The sequence below is a fragment of the Lathyrus oleraceus genome, chromosome 1 (assembly GCF_024323335.1).
Source record: "Lathyrus oleraceus cultivar Zhongwan6 chromosome 1, CAAS_Psat_ZW6_1.0, whole genome shotgun sequence".
In the NCBI taxonomy this organism is placed as follows: Eukaryota; Viridiplantae; Streptophyta; class Magnoliopsida; order Fabales; family Fabaceae; genus Lathyrus; species Lathyrus oleraceus.
Window position 1 is genome coordinate 419,570,831 of NC_066579.1, and position 25,343 is coordinate 419,596,173.

The 25,343-nt window shown below is 35.1% G+C and overlaps 2 protein-coding genes and 2 long non-coding RNA genes across 4 annotated transcripts; 2 read left to right on the plus strand and 2 right to left on the minus strand.

The window, feature by feature from the left end:
* Positions 1 to 10,683: 10,683 nt before the first annotated feature.
* On the minus strand, positions 10,684 to 12,510 carry LOC127078311 (uncharacterized). Its single transcript, XR_007787827.1, has 2 exons — positions 12,043 to 12,510; positions 10,684 to 11,224 (listed from the first exon to the last, which is right to left on the minus strand). It is a non-coding gene; the product is annotated as an uncharacterized LOC127078311 (long non-coding RNA).
* Positions 12,511 to 14,245: 1,735 nt separating this feature from the next.
* Positions 14,246 to 14,536, plus strand: LOC127113288 (uncharacterized). Its single transcript, XM_051046466.1, has one exon. The coding sequence runs from the start codon at positions 14,246 to 14,248 to the stop codon at positions 14,534 to 14,536; it is 291 nt and encodes a 96-aa protein (XP_050902423.1).
* Positions 14,537 to 14,808: 272 nt separating this feature from the next.
* On the minus strand, positions 14,809 to 17,315 carry LOC127078295 (probable serine/threonine-protein kinase PBL23). Its single transcript, XM_051018776.1, has 5 exons — positions 16,565 to 17,315; positions 16,282 to 16,463; positions 16,014 to 16,203; positions 15,526 to 15,914; positions 14,809 to 15,389 (listed from the first exon to the last, which is right to left on the minus strand). The coding sequence occupies exons 1-5, from the start codon at positions 16,689 to 16,691 to the stop codon at positions 15,105 to 15,107; spliced, it is 1,173 nt and encodes a 390-aa protein (XP_050874733.1). The 5' UTR covers positions 16,692 to 17,315; the 3' UTR covers positions 14,809 to 15,104.
* Positions 17,316 to 21,430: 4,115 nt separating this feature from the next.
* Positions 21,431 to 25,050, plus strand: LOC127078322 (uncharacterized). Its single transcript, XR_007787828.1, has 2 exons — positions 21,431 to 22,028; positions 24,703 to 25,050. It is a non-coding gene; the product is annotated as an uncharacterized LOC127078322 (long non-coding RNA).
* Positions 25,051 to 25,343: the final 293 nt, after the last annotated feature.

The following is a 25,343-nucleotide window of genomic DNA, read 5'->3' on the forward strand; positions in this document are numbered from 1 at the left end:
AGCACTACAAGTTTCAGTTAGTATAACAGGGTCAGTGTCAGTGGTGCGCTTCTTGGAGATGATGTCTTTCATGAATTTCGCATAGATAGGCATCTGCTCGAGTGCCTCAGAGAATGGAATATTGATTTCTAATTTCCTGAACAACTCCATGAATTTCTGAAAATTTTTCTCATCTTGCTTCTTCTTTTTGTTTCTTTGTGGGAATGGAAGCTTAATGATGGGTTTTGGTTCAGGTAACTTTTCTTGTACCACCGGCAGTATCACACTTTCTTCCTCCGGTGGTGTCTTGTTTTCTAAGATTTCCAGGTCCACTTCAAGCAATTTATCTTCTTCTTCATCCTTCTTCTTAAGATCTTCAACAGATTTTCCGCTTCTAGTTGTTACCGCACTCACATTATTGTGCTCCCTCGGATTTGTCACTGTTGCACTAGGTAATGCGCCTGGTGTTTGGGAATTTGTTATCTGTTGTGCTATCTAACCCAATTGAATCTCCAGATTTTTAATGGATGCATTGGTGTTCTTCTGATTATTCCTAGTTTCTTCCTGAAATTGCATACTCTGAGTTGCCATCTTTTCTATAGCAATCTCCCAATCCGCTTTCTTTGGTACTTGTTGCTGATAATGTTGTTGCTGCGGCTGATATTGTGGTTGGTAAGGTGGTTGTTGTTGTGGAGGTCCCTGCTTCTGAACATTACCTTGCTGATCTTTCCAAGAGAAATTAGGATGATTTTTCCACCCCGGATTATATGTATTTGAGTAGGGATTATTCTGCCTCAGGTAATTTATAGCTTGCACTTGTTCTGCGGTTGCAACACAATGCATGGCAAAGTGTGGTCCACTACAAATTTCACAAATCATGGTCGGAACCGGCTGAACTTGAGCAACAGTCTGGGTACCTAAATTCATAGCTTTCAATCTTCTTTCAACCTCAGCTGCAATCTGGTCTTCCATTTTAACTACCTGATTTGCCAATTTCAAGTCAATTTTTCCCTCCGGCTGATTTACAGTACGGTCATATAATTCCAAATGCTCATTTGCTACGATAGCTTCGATGATTTTTTTGATACCGGTTGCTGTAGAAAAATTAGACGAGCCACCAACAACTGTATCAATGAGCTGCTTAGTTCTCATCTTCAGCCCGTTTACAAAATTCTGCATTTGTTCAGTTTCATCCAGATTATGTGTAGGACATGCAACTAAACATCTCTTGAATCTTTTGTATGCATCTCCAAGTGTCTCTCCTTCTTTCTGTTTAAAATTCACAATGTCATACCTCTTACGGATATACACAGAAGCAGGAAAATACTCATTCAAGAATGCTGTTTCCATTTGTTGCCATGTAGTAATGCTTCCTGCAGAGAGGGAATAGAACCATTCCTCAGTGTCCTCAGATAACGTGAATGGAAACATGACTAATCTCTTTGCCTCTTCAGAATGCCCATCAATTTTTAATGATGTAGTCATAGTAAGAAACCTCTGCAGATGCTTGTTTGCATCCTCATTGATCTTTCCTGCAAAAGGTTTGCTTTCTAACTGACGGATAGTTGAGGGGTGTAACTGGAAGTGAGCAACATTAACAGGTTGGTTAACAATGGTCAACCGCACTGCTAGGTTATTCTGTCTGCCATAGTCACCTAAAAGTCTTTCCGCTGGGGGTGGGTCTGCAGCCATGTTAACAGTGTCTGGATGTGAATATGTGTCTGACTCAGATTTTTCGGAGTGAACAGAAGCTGGTGTTCTAGGTGTGGCCGGTTCTTCGGTGTCAGAGTTTGCCAGTTTCTTTCTTCTAGCTTCTCTGAGCTTTGCACGCAATGTTCTCTCTGGTTCTGCATCAAAATGAAAATCAGCTGAGGCCTTACCTCGCATACACAGATTAGAAAGAAATTAGTTATAATAACAATAAAAATAAAAATAAAATTAGCAGTAAATAAAATTTTGGATGCAGAGCAACAAAATTCTAATTGAAAATAAATTAATAAACTCTATTATCTTTGGCAGTCCCCGGCAACGGCGCCAAAAACTTGATGGGAAAATAGCAAGTGTGCTATTTTTCTCACTGTAGTAATAAAAGGGAAATTCCCCGTTTGTCGATCTCAAAGACTGCTTGACGATACAGAGTTTATAGATTGTTTCAATTAGACAAAAGCCTTTGGTTTTTGTGTTGTGAGTAATTATACTACCAATTGCAAATAAATAAAACAAGTAAAAGGTTGAACAAGAGACAAATGAGAGAAGATTGCTAGGGTTCGGTGAATGAAACTTCCTGTAACAGATATAATTTATGAAAGTTTAGACAATATTCCTGTCCAATTAATTCCGGTCCTCAAGGGTATCTATTCCTAATTCCTTAGTGAAAAGACCTTTGATTATGTAACCTAATTACTATGTCCATAAATAATTAAGTTCATACTCAAGCATTCAAATATCAAGAATTACCGGTCAGATAGAGAATCCCTAGTCCTAGGTTATTTTTACTATCCACGGTTCTTATCCAGATCAATGAATAATCGCTGTCCAGCTTAAACTATTCATATTAATCATCATTCGTTGGTCCGACGAATAAAGCATAAAGAACGGTAATAAGAACAAATCAATGGAAAAGAAGAAATAGTCAATGCACTCATAAACATAAAATCTGTCACATTCAGAATCAGCGTCACCCCCTAGCAATGGGGGGTTTAGCTACTCATAATCAAAATAAAAACAAAGATTAACATTGTTGTCATTACAGAATTTCGTGAGGAATCAATCTTCAATCGTCGGAAAACTCTTGAACATATGAATCCTCTGATAAACGTGGAGTCTCCAGGTCTCAAACGCGTCTCTTTTTCTCTAAAAATCGTCCAACCCCTGGAAAATCGTGTTCTGCCCTCTAAATAGGTATACAGTTGGAATTTTCCTGATTTTGTGCTCCATACGCGTATTGCCCAGTCTCATACGCGTACTGCCTAGTCTCAAACGCGTACTGCACGTAAGACAGCCTCTGATACGCGTATTGCCCAGGCTGGTACGCGTATTGCCCAGGCTGGTACGCGTACTGACCAGTCCCATACGCGTATCACCAGAGGCTTGCTATTTTGCTTGATTTTCCATCCCTCTGGTCATATACGTATGCTACGCGTACTGGGCAGGTCCATATGCATATCATGTAAGGCCATACGCGTATGGGCAGCAGGTTCTCCAAAATTTGATTTTTTTCTTCCGTTTTCTTGCTCGGGCTCCATTTCGCATCTGACGTTTGATTCCCTGAGCTTCCAAACTAGTTTTTTACCTGCTAACATACCCAAAAGTGTAAAATATCCTCAAGAAACTCATAAGTAACAACACACTTAATATTATAGAATTGAGCTTATATCTAACTAAAAATGCTTCAGTTTACACAGTTTACCTGACTTATTTACGGTTAAATAGTGGAATGTCTAGCATAAATGGTGACTGATCATACTCATAGTTTCATTAACATTTAATAACACATATTTGTTTTCTTTTAATTTCATCATCCATTCAAAACCATTTTAAACTATTAAAATCACATTTTTCTCGATTCGATGTCGAGCCCATTTTCATACCCTTGTAAGTCGATTGCTTTTAAGCATCGCCATCAACCTCACATAGCTTACTCTTGGGCTTTCTTACAATGAGCCGGTTCTCTTGCACTTACACTCATACTTTGCATTATTTGTGGTTTGGCCCCGATTTAATTATTTCATGATTTTGAATCCCCATTTGACAAAATGTACCCCGCTCCCCCGCTGTGTAATAATTTTGTACTGTTTAGTTCTTTATTTGTTTGACTGTTTAGCTAGATGCTAATACAAGAATAAAATCAACCACTTCCAAAAATCCAAAAATATGACTCGATCCAACGTCGAGTATTTTCTCAATAAACAAATCAATTCATTTCTCCCTCTTATTTTATTCCATTTCTTTCAAACTTTCGTCAAACGCTTGATTTCAACGTCAAGCCATTTTTTCTAATAAAAACTCAAAATAAATATTAATTTACAGTCAAGACCTTTTTCAATAAGATGGAAATGGAACATGGTGTATACCACGCACTCCTGAGACTAGGATTCAAGATGTATATCTCGCCAATCCTAGCTCTCGCCATCATCCAAATTCATCCACTTTGTTTTCTCTCAAACATTCATTCAAATTTCTCTTAAATGTCCATCAACACTTGATCTAGGGTCAAGTCATTTTCATAACAAAAAACCAAAATACCTAATTCTTACTTAACACTTTTCCAATAAAGGTGGAAATGGAACATGGTGTATACCATGCACTCCTGAGGTTAAGATTCGAGACGTATGCCTCGCCAATCTTAACTCTCACCATCGTCTAAAATTGTCAATGTGGTCTCGTCAAACCCTTTCTCAATCAAATCTAAGATACCTAAATCTTATTTAACACTTTTTCAATAAAGGTGGAAATGGAACATGGTGTATACCATGCACTCCTGAGATTAAGATTCGAGACGTATGCCTCGCCTATCTTAGCTCTCGCCATCGTCTAAAATTGTCAATACGGTTTCTTCAAACCCTTTCTCAATCAAATTCCAAAACACTTAATTCCTATCTTAACCTCTTTCAATAAAGATGGAAATGGAACATGGTGTATACCATGCACTCCTGAGGCTAGGATTCAAGATGTATATCTCGCTCATCCAAGTTCCCGCCATCACTCAAAATAAATCCAACCAATCAAACTCTTTTTCGCCGCCGTGCGACTAATCAAAAAACCTTTTCATAAACAAAAGGTATCTTGTCTTAAGTGATACAAAACAATGTTTCGGCCACAATTGTTGAGTCGAGATAAGTGACGTTTTTCCGAATGTAGATCTATAAATCTGTTCGATGTGTGGTATGCGTCCACTCCTCATCTGTTTTGGGTAAAACGATGTTTTTGTCGATTAATACAATATAGCTTTCGCTAAAATTGACCAACAAACAAACATTTTTCTACCCAGAACTACGTAAGCCTTGATTTCTCTTTTGAGATACGTAGGAGCAGGATTCGTAAATCTTGTCAGGCCCACTAATAAAAAACTTAGGTTTAGTCCTTCGTCCAAAAATCCAAAAACATTCTATTCTCATCCTTTTTTCTTTCTTTCCCACTTAATAACTTGAAAAGCCTAACATTTCAAACTAACATTAACGCACACAACTGACCTAATGGTTCCCGTTGAGTACAACGGACGTGAGGGGTGCTAATACCTTCCCCTTGCGTAATCGACTCCCGAACCCTGATTTGGTTGCGACGACCAATAATCATTGTCATTTTGTCTTGGGTTTTATCGATATTTCCCCTTTCCTTTTTTGGAATAAATAAAGTTCGGTGGCGACTATGTTCAGTCCATCATTGCGAGCGTGCGATCGCGCTTCGCTTTGAAGTCGTATCCCCATATTTTTCGAGGTGCGACACTACGTCTCTAACATGCATTAACACCAAAATTCTATTGCCTGACCTCAAATAGTTGTGACTTCTACATAAGTTCAATTGTGATTGCTTAACATAGCGCTAAATTTGTGACATAAAAGGCACAACATTCTAGTTAGTGAGATTGTAAGTCTCCCCTCTTTCATGGTATTATGTGGAAACTTGGCTTTTTTTCCTTTCTTAGGAAGATGTCTTGGCTCAAGGATCCATGCTTGTGATAAGTGGGTTGAGTATTCTCCAAAGAATGTCTAAAAATGAAAAGCAAAAGCAAAACAATACTAACTTCTAACCAATTAACAACTAACTTTTAATTTCAAGCCATTTACTTTAATGTCATTTAATTCTAGCTTTTATACATTTGTCATTGTTCATATCATTCTAATTGTTTATGTTAATGCAATTTTCACTTTGTCCACTTGGACCATATTGTGTGATATATCTTGTTTGTGTATACTTTGCTTGTTTGTGTGGTCTTTGACCATTAATGTACATAATAACAACAAAAACCCTAAAAACCTTTTGTGTGGACTGTTGTCTTGATCTTGGACAAATGGACTTAGAATTTAGACAACATTCCTATGCTAAAGGACTTGGCCAATGCCAACTTATTGAGAAAACAGGTGCTTACAATTTGAAACTTCATCTGATACATCATTCAAGATCTCTTTGAGTTCATCTGCAACATGATCATTGTGTAGTTGTTATTTTGAAACTGTGACTTGTGGAATTCATCTGCTATATATGCTATTTTTGAAGAAGATCATGGAATGGCTAAAGCTTGGATGTGGCTATCTTTATTTGATGCCTTTACTCTTCAAGATAATATAATTGTGCATTTGTGTGTTGCTTGATTCTAAAAGTCCAAGGGAATTCTGGGTTTCTATTGACATTCTTGTCTATTGGATTGCTACCCATTTGGTCAAATCTTTTCAACTCTCAACTTTTAATTTTGTGCATAGGATTAGTCTCTTCATCTTCTCCTCATTTCTTTAATTTCAAAATCTCTCCCTCTTTTTTTTCCAAAATCTTCTTTGATTGAACTTATTTTGTTCTAAACTTTGACCATTTTGCAAAAAAGATAGAAACTTTGGCCTTATGCCATTGCATTTTCAAACCTCTTTTCTTAAATCAAACTTGTAAATAAACTTAACTATACTTGACTTAAACTTTCAAAAAGCCAAAAAGAACTAACTCATTCAAACCAGTTTTTAGGCCTTTGTGCCATTTCAAATTTAATTTTTGTTAAAAGCAATGCATCCACTTTAAAATTTGTATCACGAACTACGGGGTTTTGATCCCTCATTTTTATGTTGGTACGTAGGCACAAGACCGAAGGTCTTGCCAAACACAAAAATATAATTAATGAATTCTTTTCTCATCCCCCCATTCTATCTATTTGTAAACATCATTTTTGTATTGTAATACATATGCACACAAAAAGGGCTCCCTAGGAGTACCTAGGACACTTTGGGTGCTAACACCTTCCCTCTGTGTAACCAACCCCCTTACCTGTAATCTCTGACATTTTATTATTTTTGATTCGAAAACTTCTTACTTTTGGGTTTTGTTCGTACTTTTTCCCTCTTCCCTTGGAAACAATAAAAGCGCGATGACGACTCTTGTTATTTGATCTCTAGCTTATCCATAACTTGATGATCATGAATTTACCGCTACACCTCTAAGACATATAGTTTTTTATCATGCTTGAGGATAATCTTCAGATTTCAGTGTCAATCCAGAAAATTTGTCCCAGACAATTTTTCCTTATCAAGGATTGATCGTAAAATGTTGTTAGAGGTGTTTGTTGTCATGGTAATCTACATGAAAATATAAAAATATAAGTATCATTAAAATAACATATTCAATTAGGCCTTTAATTAAATATGCTCCTAGTATTTTACTCAAAACAAATGACCCTCACCATTTGATTCAGAAAATCCCGTTGGAAGATTTTCTAGTGGGTCGAGATCCACATTTCACTTTGTTTTAAGCCCGCATAGGCGAATTACACAAAACTAGGTTATTTAGGTAGGAACTCCTTCCAATTGTATTTAATACAACTCTCGAATATTTTAGTTGGGTGAATAACTCCTTATTCCAATCCATCATACAAATCATTTCCGACTCTTGCTTCTAAATGTATATAATCTTATTATAATTTGTTTAGTTAAGTTTGATCCATTGTTTTAGCAATTGGATATTACAATTATCCCATCACACCTTACTAATATAGAACATGCACCTCACATAAACGAAACCTACATTATTTGATACTAGTCTTGATGAGTGCTAAAACTTGAAAAGCATAAACTTAATATTTAATTTGAGGGAATTTATAATTATTTTGATCTCACCGACTTATTTATCATATAAATTATCTCTCACATGCATCAACATGAATTCACATGCATCAACATACATATAAAATGAAACAATTATGCCCCCTAACACAATTGTTCTCCCAAGCCAATGAGAGAACCTAAGTTAACCTAATAACGATCTAAGCTTCTCCAAGCAAGATCTTCAAGGTTGTCCTCCTTTGATATTGTATTCTTCTCTTTATTCATAACATTACATTACATAAAAGAAACTCGTTTTACATACGAGAGAGTGAGATGAGAAAAGAAGTTACATTAAGAGATTAAAAGAGAGGCACGACACGCAAACCGTATTTTAAAATCCCAAAAACAAAATAAAGGAAAACTAAGGCCATAACTGATCACCACAAGACAATAATAATAAACACATTATTATTATTAATTTAAATTCTGTTAATTAAATAAGCTAAATTAAATTTTGGCGATTGATCACACTATGTAGAGTTAGCCGGGGGGTCAAGGGGGCAGCGCCCCCTGCGAGGTTGTTAGGGACAGCGCCCCGACACAAAATTTTAATGAACAATTCATTTGAAACCGACGTCGTTTTTCGTATCAACACTTAATACTTTAAAGAACAACTCTTGTGCAGTCACAACCCTAATCACATAACTTTTGATAGCACAACCCTTGTACCGTCATGAACCCTAATGCAACAATTTCATACCGTCAAACACACCTCGATTGATAATTCAGTATGATTGATCAACATGTCATTGCTTCACCATACTAATTTCGGATTCCAAAGCAAATGACCATTGATCGCTCAAATGAATAATAATCATTAAGTGTTTGAATGAACGAAATAGAAACAATATATTATATATACCATATTTTACATCAGAATTACTTATATCATATATGTAAATTGCTCGATCTCATTTCTGTAACCTATGGACGATCGATGTATGACTGCTTCACCATACTAACGTCGGATTCCGAAGCATAGTCAACATCAATCATCCAAATCATACACACATGATGCCAAATTTAATTATTCGTTTATTATTTAACTCACTATGTCTTTTAATCGTATTAATACATAAAATACAGAAAATAAATAGCTATCAGAGACATGTTTTCGTAAGTGGCTCTGATACCACTGAAGGAAAATTGCGATCCAAAATGCATCAGAATTTTTTTTTTCTTTAATGATCCTTATGAATGGGCATGATGATTGATAGAAACTGTTACCTCTTGTGGAGATTGAAACCTTTGATGTAGATCTAAGGAGTGATCACGAGCGTTGAATGGTGACAACCCATCTACTCAGTCCACACGAACATATTCCTTCAGTCTTAGTGCTAGCTGCTACGAATGAAGGCTTTGAGTATGAGAGAGAGAGAGAGAGAGAGAGAGAGAGAGAGAGAGAAGCAAAATTTTATCAAGTGAAATGCTTCTGCACAAGGGTTCTATTTATAGAACCACTTATGTGGGTTGCAAGCTAAAAAGCCCACTGAAGTGTATGTGGCCCATATCTTATGATATACCGAAAATCACTTAAGCGCATGGTACCTTACCATATTTTGTATTCTACTTAAGTGCACTGTACCTTACGATGTTCTACAATTTACTTAAGTGCAACATATCTTACGGTGTTCCTTACTTACTGTATCTCTCATAAATCCGTCCTTTTGTGTGTGACCCTGTAGGTTTTCGCGACATTGACAATTATATTAAATCACGTATTTAACATAATAAACAGTGAACGGTATCTAGAAACACATCACTGCTACCTAAGACACGAAAATGTCATGTGATATGACAAATCTTTTTTTGTGATAATACTTATGTGTACAATTACTCCCTTTTGCCCTTATATATTGAACACAAGGCATAGACCGTGTCATCCTTGTCCAGTTCAATATTGGACCCTTAGACATTTATCCTGTTACGTAGGATGGATAAATTCCATCTAGGTCACTCATGTCCCTTAACATGCTTCGTGGAGTACCCATCAACTGTCTTTATGGTCATCTAGTTACGGATAACATTTGATCAGCAATAAAGCACCCGACTCTACATCTAGGGTCCATAGTGGTTTCAGGTCGAAGGATGGTATACACCATTATCACCATGAGAATAACTTATGACACTTTGCATAACATTTTATGTAGTATTCTCATAGCGGGTCAATCCAGTATAAATATTACTCATAATATTCATAACTATGTTTAAGACTTGATAACTTCTTATCCATGATCCATGAAATATGATTATCAGTCTATATACATAATAGTCTTAATGCTTTAATGTTATCTCACTTCATAACAAAGCTCGACTACGAATACTTTAAGAATAATGTCCTTATGTTTAACGAGATCTCATGATTAAGTCACACTTGATACATTAAACAGGCTAGCTATTCTAGGGACTTTATTAAACAAACATATTAAAGAAAAAACATTTTATTATTAATAAATAATTCAATACAAGTATCAAAAGTATTGGCCTCTAGGGCTTACACCAACAATGTGCATCATGTTTTTGTGTCATATGGTTTGTGCCTAGGTACATGCTTTGCTATGACATATGGTCATCCTCATGCCAAGTCCTTGCCTTGCTTAGCCTATTTTCATCTGGTAAATGTTCATTTCATCTGTTGTCATGCCTTTGTTCATGCTTGTTATTGATCATTTAAGTCATTGTTATGTCCTTTGGTGTATGGTTAGTGGTTCATTCATGGATCCTTGCCTTGATTTCATTCTATTACAAGCTTTAATCCAATTCATTTTTAATTCATATTGAATTCATGTCAAGTTTGATTCATTTGTAAGTCTCGGTTCAATCCATACTCAAGTCATGTTTAATTCAAGTTACAAGTTAATCATGTCCATTTCAAATTCCATACAAGGTTCAAGAATCAAGATCAATTCAAATATCAATCCAATTTCATTCAAATGCCAATTCCATCATTATAATCCATTACAAATGTTCATTACACGAGAAAAGTAAAAAAAAAGTGTGTTGACCAAATGTAGACTTTGGTCAACAATTGACTTTTTGGTCAATTTTGGTCAATTTTGACCAAAGTCAACCCAATCCCTTTTTTCATCCTAATTCTAATCCAATCTTCAATCTTTGGTTCTTGATTTTTGGTTGACCATTTGTAGATGGATCCTTCAAATTCCAACTTTGATGCCATGAACTTTTGTCCAACCATTGTAAACTTCATGACATACTTGATTAAGGAATATAGACCTAGCAAAACAAGCCAATTAACCAAAGTCAGAGTTTGAAATGAGAATAGAAACTCAGCATTACAAAGTCAGAATGGCACAAATGGAAACCAAGATGCAATGCAAGCCACCAATTTGCAGACAAAGCCTAAGTCAGAAATACAACGTTGTCCATTTGAATTCTTGCTAGAGAAGCCAAACCAAAACCTGATAAACCACGACCTACATGAGCTGCAAACACAAACCATGAAGCAATAAATACATGAGGTCACAAGTTGCAAAAGCATCACAACACAAATGCAATCATAAATCAGAATCCAAGACATCAAAGCATCATCCACTAACCTAACTAAATTCGACTTGGCCAAGCACCTCATGACATAAACCAAAACCGAAGCACCATTCATAAGACTCAACTGAATAAAATCAAGAACCCGCAACAAATTTCCCTCTTAAATACTGATATAACAGAAACGGAAAACGGAACCCTCATAGTGATTTCTTCTAACAACCTTTCATATAAAAACAAAAATTCTACAAGCATCAAATGGGAACTTCCCGCAACAATCCACAAGGCCATAATAGAATAAACTCTCCAATTCAGAACTGATAAGAACCCCCTTAACAGGACCATTTCCTCATAACAAACTCAACAAAAGCCTCTCCCATTCAACTAACTTCCAGACTCGAATTCATAGAATCTTCAAACTGAACACAAAACCATCTATTCATTTCAACTAACCATAACAGAATTCTGATCTAACTAACTTCTCAAATTCATTCCAAAACTACCCTTTCGTCACTCTATAAATCAAACATAATCCTTCACATTTCAGCTCTCTTTGGATTCTCTCTAATTTTTTCGACTTGCAAATCATTCATCACCTTCTTCAATTCTCTTAATCCCTCTGAACCTCACACAGAAACACAAAAGGTTCTCTTTATATCTCAAATTCAGAGCTAACATAGGGAAAAAGAGAAGAATCAAGGAAGTGGAAAGAATAAGAGAAACACGAAATAGAAGGAAGGAGTGAAGTTAAGAAGTGTACCTGAGGTTCCTATTATCATCGCCGTTGTCTCCGTCGTCGTCTCCGACAGGTAAGTTATCAACTTCAACTTGTTCCGCTTCGCTCTGGTTACCTAAATGTAGTGCTAGGTTAGGGGCATCAAAGCCCTAACCTGTTGGCTTTAGATTATCATCACGTTCCACTTAATTTTTGGAAATCTGACCTAGGGTTTATGTTCTTCTGGATGCGGTTTGATCAATAGACTTAGACTTAGGTTAATTGGATTGGAGATTCGGATCAGGGAGGTGAGAAGGACGGTTCTGATATTTTAATTTTCATGTTTGGAGCTCCGCTATCGCCGTCGATAAGCTCCGGCGCGACAGAAGCTCGTTTCTACGGTCAGAAATGGAGGGAGAGATTTTGAGTTGAGCTAAGGATTTTGAATGTGCACGTGAGGAGGGCGTGGTCCTCTTGGTCTCAATTATGAGTTAATTGGGCTTCAAGCCCATTCACTTGGCTAACTACACTCCATGTAGTCTCCCTGCACCCCCTAACCATTAAGGACTAAGGCCAATGGGCCTTAGATTGGGCCTCTGTGCCCCTTTCCTCTTCACACCACTGTTTTCAGTGGTGCACCCCATGGCTGGATGTTTTTGTTTTACTATTTTTTCTTTCCTATTTTTTCTTAGTTTTATTATTTTAATTTCTTTCAAATATTAAACTCTTGATCTTTTGATTTCTATTGATTTTTGAGTGAACTTTAATATCATTTTATTTTTTGCAATTTAATTCATTTTTATCATGGATAATTGCTTCATAATTTGATTTTTATTCTCTTTTCTTCTTGCAATTTTGGTTGACAATTAACTAATAATCTCTAACATCTAACCACTAACTTGTGATTTCTTTATGTCAACTTTTATTCATTTTTTATGGCTTGATTGATAGATCTTCCACACATCAAATCATTGATAGATGGATGTTTCCGTTGATTTAATCTTCTTTGATTCAAACATATTGATAAATAATCATCAGATCATTTTCGATACTTTGAATTATTGATAGGTTGTCCCTTAATGCGCCATATTTTGAGTCATTTGATTTGTGGATAGATAATCTCAAGTAATCGTTTTTCTTGCAAATTGACTTCTAACATTTACATTACGCAATGCTAACTTCTAACAATTAAATTCTTGCAATTTATTTCTTTACTTTGCGTATTCTAACTCTCATTCATCATCATTACCATTCTTCATCATTATTGCTTTAGACCTTAAAATATGATAAAAATGATGATGAATGAGAGTTAGAATACGCAAAGTAAAGAAATAATTGGAGCAAAAGCTAAATAAATGGTTTAAAAATGATGTGGTAAAATAGGATAATGATGATGAATGAGAGTTAGAATACGCAAAGTAAAGAAATAAATTGCAAGAATTTAATTGTTAGAAATTAGCATTGCGTAAGTCCATAGTCCATAGTCCAATATAAGTTTTTTCAAAGTTGCAATAATTGGAGCAAAAGCTAAATAAATGGTTTAAAAATGATGTGGTAAAATAGGGTCCACAAAATAAGCATGGTGACTTGCACCATTGAAGGTGCTTCATAGGGGATGAGTCCTAATTGAAACTCAACCAACTTCTGAACAAACATCAATCACTCTTGAATTACCAATTGATTGAATATGATTGCTAACACTATTGCACAAAATTTATGAAAACAATTTCCCACTCTTTCCCATAACCAAGGCATGAAAGGTGGAGAATAACTTTAACATAACATGATACTATAAAAAAAGGAAAGTAAACCATCACTTAAGCGCCAGAGAAATTCAAAATTTTCTTTAACTCTAAATTTAAAAGAAATTTCAGATTCCACATCATATGCATGCCATTGCCAAATTAAAAAAAAATAAATCCTAGTAAACACTCACTAGTGTATGCATAAGAAACTTTTGATTAGGCAGAAACATGTGTCAAAAAGTGTAAAGTATATGATGTCCATAAACCAACTCATTTCAACTTTTTAAAGTTTCAATTAATGAGAAATTCAATACATTTGCTTTTCATAAAGCACTTAATCATGTATAGTTTAATAAAGAAAAAGATGATGTCCTACCTAATTGAAAATTAAGAACCATGATCCCATCTTTCTTCAACTACAAGCCTCATTCAGTTTTCTAACATCAAACTCATGCACTATAAAGACTAGTGCCATATAACTCATTGGCACAAGTCCATTTGAAATGGCTGCACCTGTTGCTATAGGCACAAGAGGCACCATTGGATCACTAGTAAGAAAGGAAATTGAATATTTCACTAAATTTGAGTTAGACAGAAGAGGAATTTCACAGAAACCTCAGCAGCACTTCGTCGACATGGAAATGGTTTCTGATAGAACCATTTCCATGTCCAAGCCTAGTTTCTGGTTTTTGCCAACAACATGGAAGAGGAAGAAGCAAAGAAACACAACAAGTAGAATTCCTGGTTTCAGCTACAAGATCCTCAGGAATGATATCAACAACTTTCACCTCTAGGTGGGATCCAGATCTACCGTGGTAGAAAAAACACGCATTTACATGTATTTATCGATCTCGGCCAACTGTCGGCTCACATTACATAGTTACTACATCTTTACTGAATTATCATTAAATAATCTTCGCCGTTCTTTTCTCGGATCATGCTCTCTTTATTTCTCTCTTTAAGATTATGTGTTTCAATTTTCATGCACAATTAGTATTGAGTTAGATATTGAATCTGAAACAATGTATATTTATTAATCAAATAAAAAAACAATGTATTTGCAATTGAATTTGGAAACATACATTTATACTTTTGAACATTTGCAACAAATGTCCAATGATGAAATGAAATTGAAACCGAATCTCAGGTGAAACTTTCTTTGAGAAAAAAAGAAAAGAAAGGAAGATGAATCAAAGGGATCCTGATTCCAATCCCAAACGGAAATGACTAAAAAGCCTAAACATTTAACACAAACTATAGTTTTAGTGAATCCTATAAGCACTTTATAAGCACTTTTATTTTTCTGTCATTTTTTAAGTGAATCCTATAGTCTGTGTTATGGCCAAATTATAGCTAATATTGTTATGCCCTTTCAGATCCAAGTGAGTTTGCAGCTCTAAAAGATTCAACATGACCAGCACTTTTTAGAGATTCACCAGCTATGTCTTTTTCATCAGTCTTGTGTACTGCTAGATGCGTAAGAGCCGTTATGACATCGTCCATATAAGGCCGCGTATCGGCTTCTTCTTGTAGACACATTGCTGCCACTGCTAGAGCTTGAAATAGTCCCTTCACCGGAAACTGGCCTTTAAGCAAAGGATCGGCCATTAGTGTGAACTTTGTTCGGTCCTTAAACAAAGGTTGTGCCTGCCAAATCATAAAAAAGACAACCATTTCATAAGCTTTCGCGAACAATCTCATGGATGCTTATGCCAGTAGATAAATTCAAATAATTCAATAAAAAATAGAAGAATAAAAGTTAGAGGATAGAAATGTGACATACCCAATCAATTAAGTTTTGTTCTTCTGCAGATCTTGCAGTGTCAATAACTCGTCTACCCGAGATAATTTCCAAAAACACAACACCAAAACTATAGATGTCTGATTTTGAGGATAATTTACCGGTAGCAGCATACTCTGGTGCACAATAACCATAAGTCCCCATAACCCGAGTCGAGACCAAGCCCTCACCCTCTATTGGAGCAATCTTAGCAAGACCGAAATCAGAAAGCTTTGGATTGAAATTTTCATCTAATAGTATATTAGACGACTTAAAATCGCGGAAAATAATCGGCGGATCTGCAGAATTATGCAGGTACTCAAGTCCTCTCGCGGCTCCATCAGCAATTTTCATCCTTGTTTGCCAATCCAACGGTTCCTTATCGCCTATATCTGAGATAAACAAACAAACAAACAAACATATTCTGGTCTTAGTTTTGGTAATCATGTTTTTGAAATTGTAACATGATGTTTTTCTGTGATAATGCTTACCTAGAAGGTGATTTTCCAAGCTTCCATTAGCCATATGCTCATAAACCAAAATCCTTTGATCATCTTCTACGCAATAACCAACCAGCCTCACAAGGTTTGGATGTTTCACCATACTCAACATCAAAACTTCGGCGAAAAATTCTCTTGTTCCTTGATCCCCATCCCTATTCAATTTCTTCACAGCTACCGTCTAAACACAAATATTCAACCTGAGAATTTCATAACTCCTTAAAAAAAAACATAACATCATTAGAAAAAAAACACAAACCTGTTCAATGCTCTTTAAGTATCCTTTATAAACATTCCCAAATCCACCTTCTCCGATAAGAGAATCCGAACTGAAGTTGTTTGTCGCATCAGCGACTTCTTCATACGTTAGTACTTTAACATCATTTTGCGCGGTTCCATATTTTAATATCTCCGCTGTAATTTGTCTCTGTCTGCTACTACCTACAAATTTCATTAACATGCACATGCACATGCACGTGTAATTAACAAATAGTTTGATAGAATTTGAAGAGACGAATCAATTATCGAACCGAACCGCAAACCTGATTTGAGTGACATAGCAGCTGCTAATGATTTGAATGTTCTCCGTCCTTTGGAAACATATTTGGAACGTTCTTTTTTATAAGATGATGTTTCAGCACCTGAATTGCAGCATGAAAAGCAATTCATCTTGTTATCAAACAACAAACCTTAAGAATCTGCGATTAAGAATCGGATTCTTAACCACAGATACCTTAATGAATACCAGAATCAATTTCCACGTATGAATCAATAAGGGGAAACAAGAATAATAATAAAATGTGGTTGGTTATTGATTCAGTTTGTGGAAAAAGTTATAACTGGAAAACGTTATGCATGTTTCAAATACTGGAAAAAATATACTGCATTTTATATATATGTTTGAATGGATTTTTATTTGCTTATTTTAGTTTTTCGGATTAAAAATGGTATTCTATTAACGTAGATAATATTAGCTGTTTTTTTTACATGTTTTTCATTTTTTTTAAGGTAATGTGATAAGGATTTTTTTGACAAGGATAACAAGTTGTTTTTACCATATTTTATGTATTTTTATTTGTTTGAATTTCAATGCTACGTCGTTTGGTACTTTTCTTATAGACTATATGAGTTTTTATTGATTAATAAAGTAGAAAATGGGAAAGAAGTTTGGTGTAAATAAAGTCAATTCTTTCTATTCTTGAACCTTCGACGAGAATAGCTATCTATTATTGGGATGTGATGCTGCAAATATGTGTTTTTATTTCTTCATTGAATTTGAATATGTGCACTATTTCATTATTTTGTAACTTATTTTAACTGAATTTTAGTTTTTTTTTTAAAACAATCTAGAATATACTATTAAAGAAGGACAAAATGGTACAAAAGAGGGGGACAAGGAAAAAAAATCTTACGAGTTAAGTTTAGCAAAAACAGACACGTGATCCTTATTCTATCGAACAAAATTTTAAATGGTCAAGTTTAATGAAGTTAGTTTGTCAGCAAAATGATTCTCTTTCCTAAAAATATGAGATATAATAAAAGACATGCTATTAGTCATATGAAAATAATTTAACCATTTATTATCCTGCTGCCCAGAAACTATGTTAGTGTTGTTAAAATTTTGTTGTTAAAATTTTGGGTGACCAGTTTGGATTCAGTTTCTACTCAAATATGTTTCTCGTTATTGTCAAAAGCAATCTCGATGGCTTTCATTACTCCTATAAATTTGCATGGAATGCAAAGTTTTCACCAAGACTTTTTGCAAAACAACAAATCATATTGGTCGAGTGATTCCTAAAAATTCTCCCAAAGGCAACCCGACCAAGTACTCCAAGTGACGTGCCATCAAGATTGCAATTGATCCATGATTGTGGTGGAGATAATCAAACGACTTCAATAATTCTGGTAGATTTTGGGGGATGATAATTGATATTAAAAGTTTTGAGATTTCTAAAGTCTCTTATAGAATTAGATGTAGTAGCTTTGGTATAGTTTCCACTGAGTGAGATTTTTGAAATTAGCATATTATGTTGAAATCATTTATTATAGTAGGGAGAATTACTACCTCACTTTGTGTTTTACCCGACTTTATTGCAAGCCTTCTATATTTCTAAGAAGTTGAAATGAATGGTATATTGGATAACCATTATCATAGGTTTTATGCAAAAGAGAAGTTCAGAAAAAGGTGTTCTTTTGTTTCTAATTGGCTTCCACACAGGTCCCATTTGGAGGGTTGTAGGAAAAAAAATCCTCTAGGATCTCATTAATAAGAACTTTATTTTAAACAAGCCTCCAAACAAATACGGATTTTGAGGGAGGAATATTGTTGTTCACAATTACCTTTTCTAAACTTAAATTTTGACCTAAAGGAGCCTGAAAGAGGTAGGCATTTTTTAGACTTAACGTGCTAGAAGAAGACATAATCCATATGAGGTCATTTTTCTTAGGAGCAAGAGAAATGATTTCCTTTTTTATTACTTAATTTAGAGCAGGAAACATTTGAACCAGATCAGAAGGAATAATCCATTTGAAATTGAGTATGATGTCTTTGGATTTTGATTGGAGTCTTTCGTTTGTATTAATAGAAGTATGTAGGTGATAAACCAAAGGGATGCCACACCATGAATCAATCCATACATATTGACAAGCTACCATCACCGAGGGTCCATATGGAATTGTCAAAAGTTGATTGAAAATTGCTTTTGATGCCTGACCAAATGGAAGAGAAAATGTGATAATTGTTAGATTTGTTCCCTCTGATGATTATTTGTTTTAGAAGATGATACCACTAATTTGAAGTGTTGGAAAGCTCCCAACAAATTTTTAAATTGGATGCTTCATTGATTTTGGAAAGATATCTAATGCCAATGCCTCCTTCTGAAAAAGGCTTACAAATTTTGTGACAAGCCACAATTAATAATTTCCTCTTTTAGATATTTCCACTTCAAATAAAATTTCTCATGCTATTATGTAGGTCTTTTATGAGACTAATAGACCAAGAATAATTAAGAGGCTATAAATTAATAAACCATGAATGAGACTTTTTATAACGCACACTCTTCCGGTCATAGTTAGAAAGGCATGTGAAAGAAATATATCCTTTTGAGAAGTCAAGCATCTGGGCCATTTTAGTGAAACTTTGACGAGGAATAGAAAATGCATAAATTATGGACCTTTGAGGGTTTACTTGTTGACCTGATCATTCAACATACCTAATGAAGAGATTTTTGAGGGCCTCAATGTTTGTGATTTTAGATTTGCATAAAAAATTATGTCATATGCATAGAGGACAAAAAATGGCACCACAGATCCTTTGGGTCCCTTAATAAGATCCAAGTTGCCTTGCTCCACCAGTTTTGCGATGGCCATGTTGAAGACATCTTTAGCTAGGCAAAAAAGTAAAGGGGAAAAAGGTTTCCCTTCCTCACACGCCTTTTAAAATCAAAGTATCATAGTGCCTACATATTCTCATAGTGCAATGAAAAAATAAGAGTTCCGTAGTTCATGATAGAAAACTATGTATTTGTTGATTATTTTTAGGAAACTGTGTTATAATCGTATCTTGGAAGTGCTTTGACGTTAGCTGATTCGGATCCTTGTTCAGATGATCTAAGCTTTTAGTTTGACTGTCAAGTAATGGGTTATAACAATCCTTTTATGAAAAGAAAAACTTGTTTGAAAGAAAAAAAGGTTGTTGCTTGATTTGGATAAAAAGAGTTTGTGAATGAATTGAATTGAAAAAAGGAACTGAATTGGAAAAGATTTATGAAATGGTGAAAGTGTTGTTTGGATGTTGTGAAAGTATTGTTTGGACCAGGATTGTGTTGTTTGAATCCATAAAGCGGTATATCTAAACCAAAGAGTGTGGTGTTTAACCAATAGATGGCGATTAGCCAATGCAGAATTATAGGGTTTTACCTAGACTCGGGGATCAAAACCTACAAGAAAGGTGTGTTTGCCTAAGTACTGGGTATGACAAGGAAAACATGCACGAAATGGATTTCTTAAACAAGGGACTAACAACGCAAGCATGCAAGAGATGAGGGTTTGCCTAAACACTGGGTCTGACAAGGCAAACATGCATGAAGGGGTTTGCCTAAGCATGAGACTAACAAGACAGACATGCATGAAAAATGGTTTGTCTAAGAACTGGGTCTGACAAGAGAAACATAAAAGGAAAGGGGGTCTTCCTAAGCATGAGACTAATAAGGCAAGTGTGCATGAGAATGGGGAGTTTGTCTAAGCATGAGACTAACAAGGAAAACATACATGAAAATGACTTACCTAAGCACGAGACTAACAAGGAAAGCATCCATTAGGGGGATTGCCTAAGCATGAGACTAATAAGGCAATCATGCGTGAAAAGGGTTTTAACCATAAGAAGGTGATTAACCAAAGAGAGGGGTATGATTCAGAGATGGATGTTTAACCATGAGAAGGTGATTAATCCATAAAAGAGGTGATTAACTAAGAGAAGGTGATTAACCTCAAGAGTGTATAGGATACAAGGAAAGTAGTGTTTAGTCCAAAGAGAAAAGGTATTGCTGATGATCATTGTTGAAGTGTTGTGTGTGGGGAGAAAAAGTTTGAAAGTTGTTTGATTTGAATTTTACTAAAGTCTATGAACGAAGGTGAATACTTTGAATAACTGGGGCCTAAGTCCCGTATTCAAAGATATTCAGAACAAGGGTAGGAATAATCCCTCTCCTTCTTCTTCGTTGCTTAAGGCTCGTGGCACACAATTCATATCATAACTAACAGGTGTTTTAAAGTTTTTTTAAAAAGAAGTTTTTGGTTTTGAAAAGGGTGAGGCAATGTGTTCTTGAATGGATGAAGCTCAACATGACCATGTCTTGATGTCCTCCTATTTCCAGGGTCTTGATTGTGAATCTTGAGACTGACTTAAAAGATCCAGTGGAATCAAGTATAAGAATCTAATTCAATCAAGTGATCAATGGATTTTATGATCACTTGAATGAATATGGATCCTATGGGAGCATGTAAATGTTCATGAAAGTTTAAGAAAAGTCTAAATCACAAAAGCTAATTAGTTGATCAAAAATGAAATTGATCAACTAATCCACCAATAAGGGATCATGATAAGAATCACACAATAAGCACATGGATTTAATTAAAGAACCTAAAAGCATTAAAGTTGGAATTAACATGTATAAACCCTAATCTCAAGATAATCATGAAATTAACTAGAAAGTCTAAAAATTAAATAAATTATGAGTCTAACCTAACTAAAAATTAACCTAAATAAGTTCATGTTCTCAAAGTGTGTTTTTATTGTATTTTTATGTGTACGAAAATGTGTGATAAAAAAAATTAAAAGGAAAAAGAATAACAATAATTAATCAAATAATTATATCACTTTCTGCAGGGGTGTGTGATAGAAGGGAGGTTTGGCCTGCAATGGGCGTGGGGCCCAAAATCAGAGTCCTAAGGTCAATGTTGTTTGTAGAATTCAGAATGGGAGGTGAATTAGCAGTTAAGGTATGTAGAGAGTAAAGGCACGGGCTTAGTGGCTTGAAGGCCCAACGTGAATGGGCAAAGGGTGAAGGGACTGAGACTCGCCCTCATTCTTCACTCCATCAACATTCCCCATCTTTCTTACATCTACCTTGGCCGGAAATCACTCTGCCATGCCGGAGGCGGCGGAGCATCCCAGTTGAGCCTAAAACCACCACCAATTCACTCGTTCTTGTCTCCTCTCTTCACTTCCCAACCATATTCCGTCTAAAATTCACCAAGTCATCAAATCACAACAAAAAACTTAAAGAACCCTAAGTTATCCAAACAAAATTAAATCACAATGGGGGGAATCAAAGCAAGAAAACTCATGGCTTTGATTCCTCTCAATGCCCTATACATCTTGTTAACAATTTTGGAAGCAACAAGAAGTAAGAAATGGATCCTACCTAAAAGGAAGAGGTTCGCCCGGAAATTTATTGAAGATTGAAGAAGACGATGATGAAGAGAAAACCAGTGATATATCAACAGGTAAGCAATTCGAACCTTCAAAGCTTGCAATGATTTCTTCTTCTTATTCTCTTGAATTTAGTCTGTAGGAACTACTTAAAGTTGTTGTTTTTGTTGTCGCATATAGAGAGTAGAGGGTGTAGATAGGTATAACTCTTGTTGTAGCAAACTTAAATGTGAAGCTTGCTCAATAATGGACGAGCTTTGAGTATTGGTGAGGGAAAGAGATTAAATTACAGAGAGAACTATGTAGTCTGAGGGAGTTTGCAAAGTGTGACTGGTGATCTCCATCATGATTGATGAGAGTTTGATATATACATATGACTGAAGGTTGGAGAGTGTAAGTGTTTAGGTGAGTTAGGGAAAAGGAGTTTGGTCAGCTGTTAGGGTGAACTATGTTCACGAGCAAAGTAGTTAGGTTAGTTAACATTGTTAGTTAACAGTTGGTTAGTTGAATTTTGATAGTTAGTAGGTTGAACTATTATGAAAATGTGAATAACATTAGAGCTGTTAGTGAGTTGAAGTTAGGGAAGATTAGTTAGTTGGAAATGTATGATAATTAGGAAGTTAGACATGATTAGTAGGTTGTTAGTTATTGATTGGTTGGATAGTTATAAATTGTTAGCTCAATTAACTTGATCAATACAAACTGTTAGTGAGTTAATTTGCTGAACTGTTAAAAGTTAGCTATGTTTGAATTGTTTAACATGCTAGTTTAGGTTAGTTTAGAAAATGTTAGAAGTTAATGTTAGTTTGAACGTTATGTTAAGTTAGTTGGTTAGTGAAATGTTGGACTATTAGGAAAACTTGATGAATTGGTTAGCTGTTAGGAGTTGGAATAATGTTAGCAATTGGTATTAGTTGGAAGCTTTGATGAAAACTGTTAGTGAATTTGTGTAGAAAAAGTATTAGTTATGATGTCAATATGAATTGTTATGAAATTTGTTTAAGTGAAAATGTTAGTTAATGGAAATTGGAAATGTTAGTGGTTAATTAGGATTAGTAAAAAGGTTAGGGTTAAAACTGACTTGGCATGAGGAGACTAGTTAATTGTTAGCAATGCGATAATTAGTAAGTTAATAAGTGTTAGTTATGCTTAGTTAGATAGTTAGTAGGATGTGGTTGCATTGTTTGATTAATTGATGAATAATTTATTATGGTTAGTGCAATAATGAGTGACTGTTAGCAATATTGGTGTTAGGAGGAGTTAATTGAACTGTTAGTGATTTTTTAGAAATGAGTTATCCTGAAATGAACTATTATGGAAAGTGTTGTGTTGATTTGTTATGAAAGTTTACTAAAAATAAAAGGAAGGTTAATAGCCAATTGAAGTGGAAATTTGTTGAATGTTATTTGCATGAGCCATGTTGGTGATGTAGTATATGTTAGAACAAGATTTGGTTATGTATCTATACCTTTGAGTTTTGATGATAATAATGCAGTATTTATGTGAGAACAAATTTGGTACTCTAATGGTTTATTATTGTGTACCTTTAACATCCAGTTCTAATTCTAAATTTATGATGTGCAACGTCATCAGCTTCTGAACATTTGTTGTGAATTTGCTTATGCGTGAAATCACTAATGAAAAGTTCTGAAAGACTCTGTGTTGCTGCTGCAATGTTCTTTCTGCTCATGTGTTGATTCATTCCTGAGAAGTTCTGAAAGACACTATGTTCCTGCTGCAATGTTCTTTTTGCTTCTGCACTGACTCATTCCTGAGAAGTTCTGGAAAGACGCTATGTTACTGCTGCAATGATCTTTCAGCTCTTGCTTCTGGATGTGACTCTGATCATCAAGCTTATGAAGAATGACAAACTTCTGAAGTTTTGTTACTTAGCTGAAGACTCTGAAGATCTCAAGCCAGATGCTAACGTGGACAAGGTTCTGACTGAAGATTGTGAAGATTTTGATTTCAGCTGTGTGCTTCTTCTCTTCATGCTTTATCAACTTTTCGTCAGAAGCCAATGAATTTGAAGATAAGATCAAGAGAATATGTGATCAAATAATACATGGTACAAATCAAAATATTCCTTCCACTACCTGAAAACATGGGCGAAGGACAATACTATTCTTCACACCTGTCACTAGTTCGTTAGTGGACAACTGCTCTTTTAGTATCCCCAAATTTCCCTCCAATGGTCCCTTTCTTATGCTATATAAGCATGACTTGAATACTTGAAGAAAGGTTGCACTGCTACATTTTGACAAGACTGTTTCTACGTGAAAAACTATCAACTTTGTGCATATTTTTCTTTAAGTGTTTTGTATTTCATTTGTGTAAAATTTTCTTATGTAGAAGCAACTTGTAACACATAAAACCTTTATTTAAACTTGTTTGTATTTCCTTAAGGAGACTAGGTTATAGTCGGATCCTTGAGAAGACAAAGAAAGTTGTTCTTTGTGATTTTCTATAATCTGTTTGATTATAGTGGATTAAGTCCTTGTGTATAAGGAGAAATCACCTTGGAGGGTGGACTGGAGTATCTTTAATTTCAAGCGAACCAGGATAAAAATACTTGTGACTTTCTCTCCTTGTTCTTGTTATTGTGTGAAGTTTTTGAGTTGGTAAAAAACTTTTGTTTTTAAAATCCAATTCAAATTCCCCATTTTCTTGTGTTTTTCACTCCTTCAGTATATGTGTATGTGTGCATTGGTGTTTTTTTGTGTCATGACTTGGTTTATATTGTTGTAGGGATGATGCTCATTATGTAGGCTTGGCATGGTATTTTGGAAAGGCATGATCAAAGTGGGCATGACATCATGGTGATGGAGTTTTTGGATAACTTGAAGACTTGGAGGACTATAGATGAGAGATCTTGAGAATGAATAGAAAAGTAGGATTAGGCAGTTTGACTTCGGTCAACTGCTTGACCAAAAAGTCAACAGTTGACCAAAAAGTCAACAGTTAACCAAAAGTCAAGCTTAGGCCAGGAGATGGATTTTTGTATGTAATTTGTAATTTTTCCTTTTGTTTGTAATGGTATGTGATGTTTGTACTTGAATATTGGCCTTAAGTGCAATTGTGACCTATTTTCCAAGATATGAATCTTTTCCCTCCAAATCTCAAAATTTGAAATATTGAACTTCCTTTGATATGAATCCTTGAATGCCAAATGTTACGTCTTGAATCCATAGCCAATCAATCAACATGTAAAAAGGTCCACAAAGAAATTGGTCAACAAAAAGTTAACCTTCCAATGGTTGACCTTTGTTGACCAAAGTCAAACTTGCAGAATGTCTTCCAAATCATCTATCCATAACGCCTTGACCAAAATTAGGGTTTCCACAAGGATTTAATCCAAGATAGATGAACATCCCAATTCAGATGTAGCA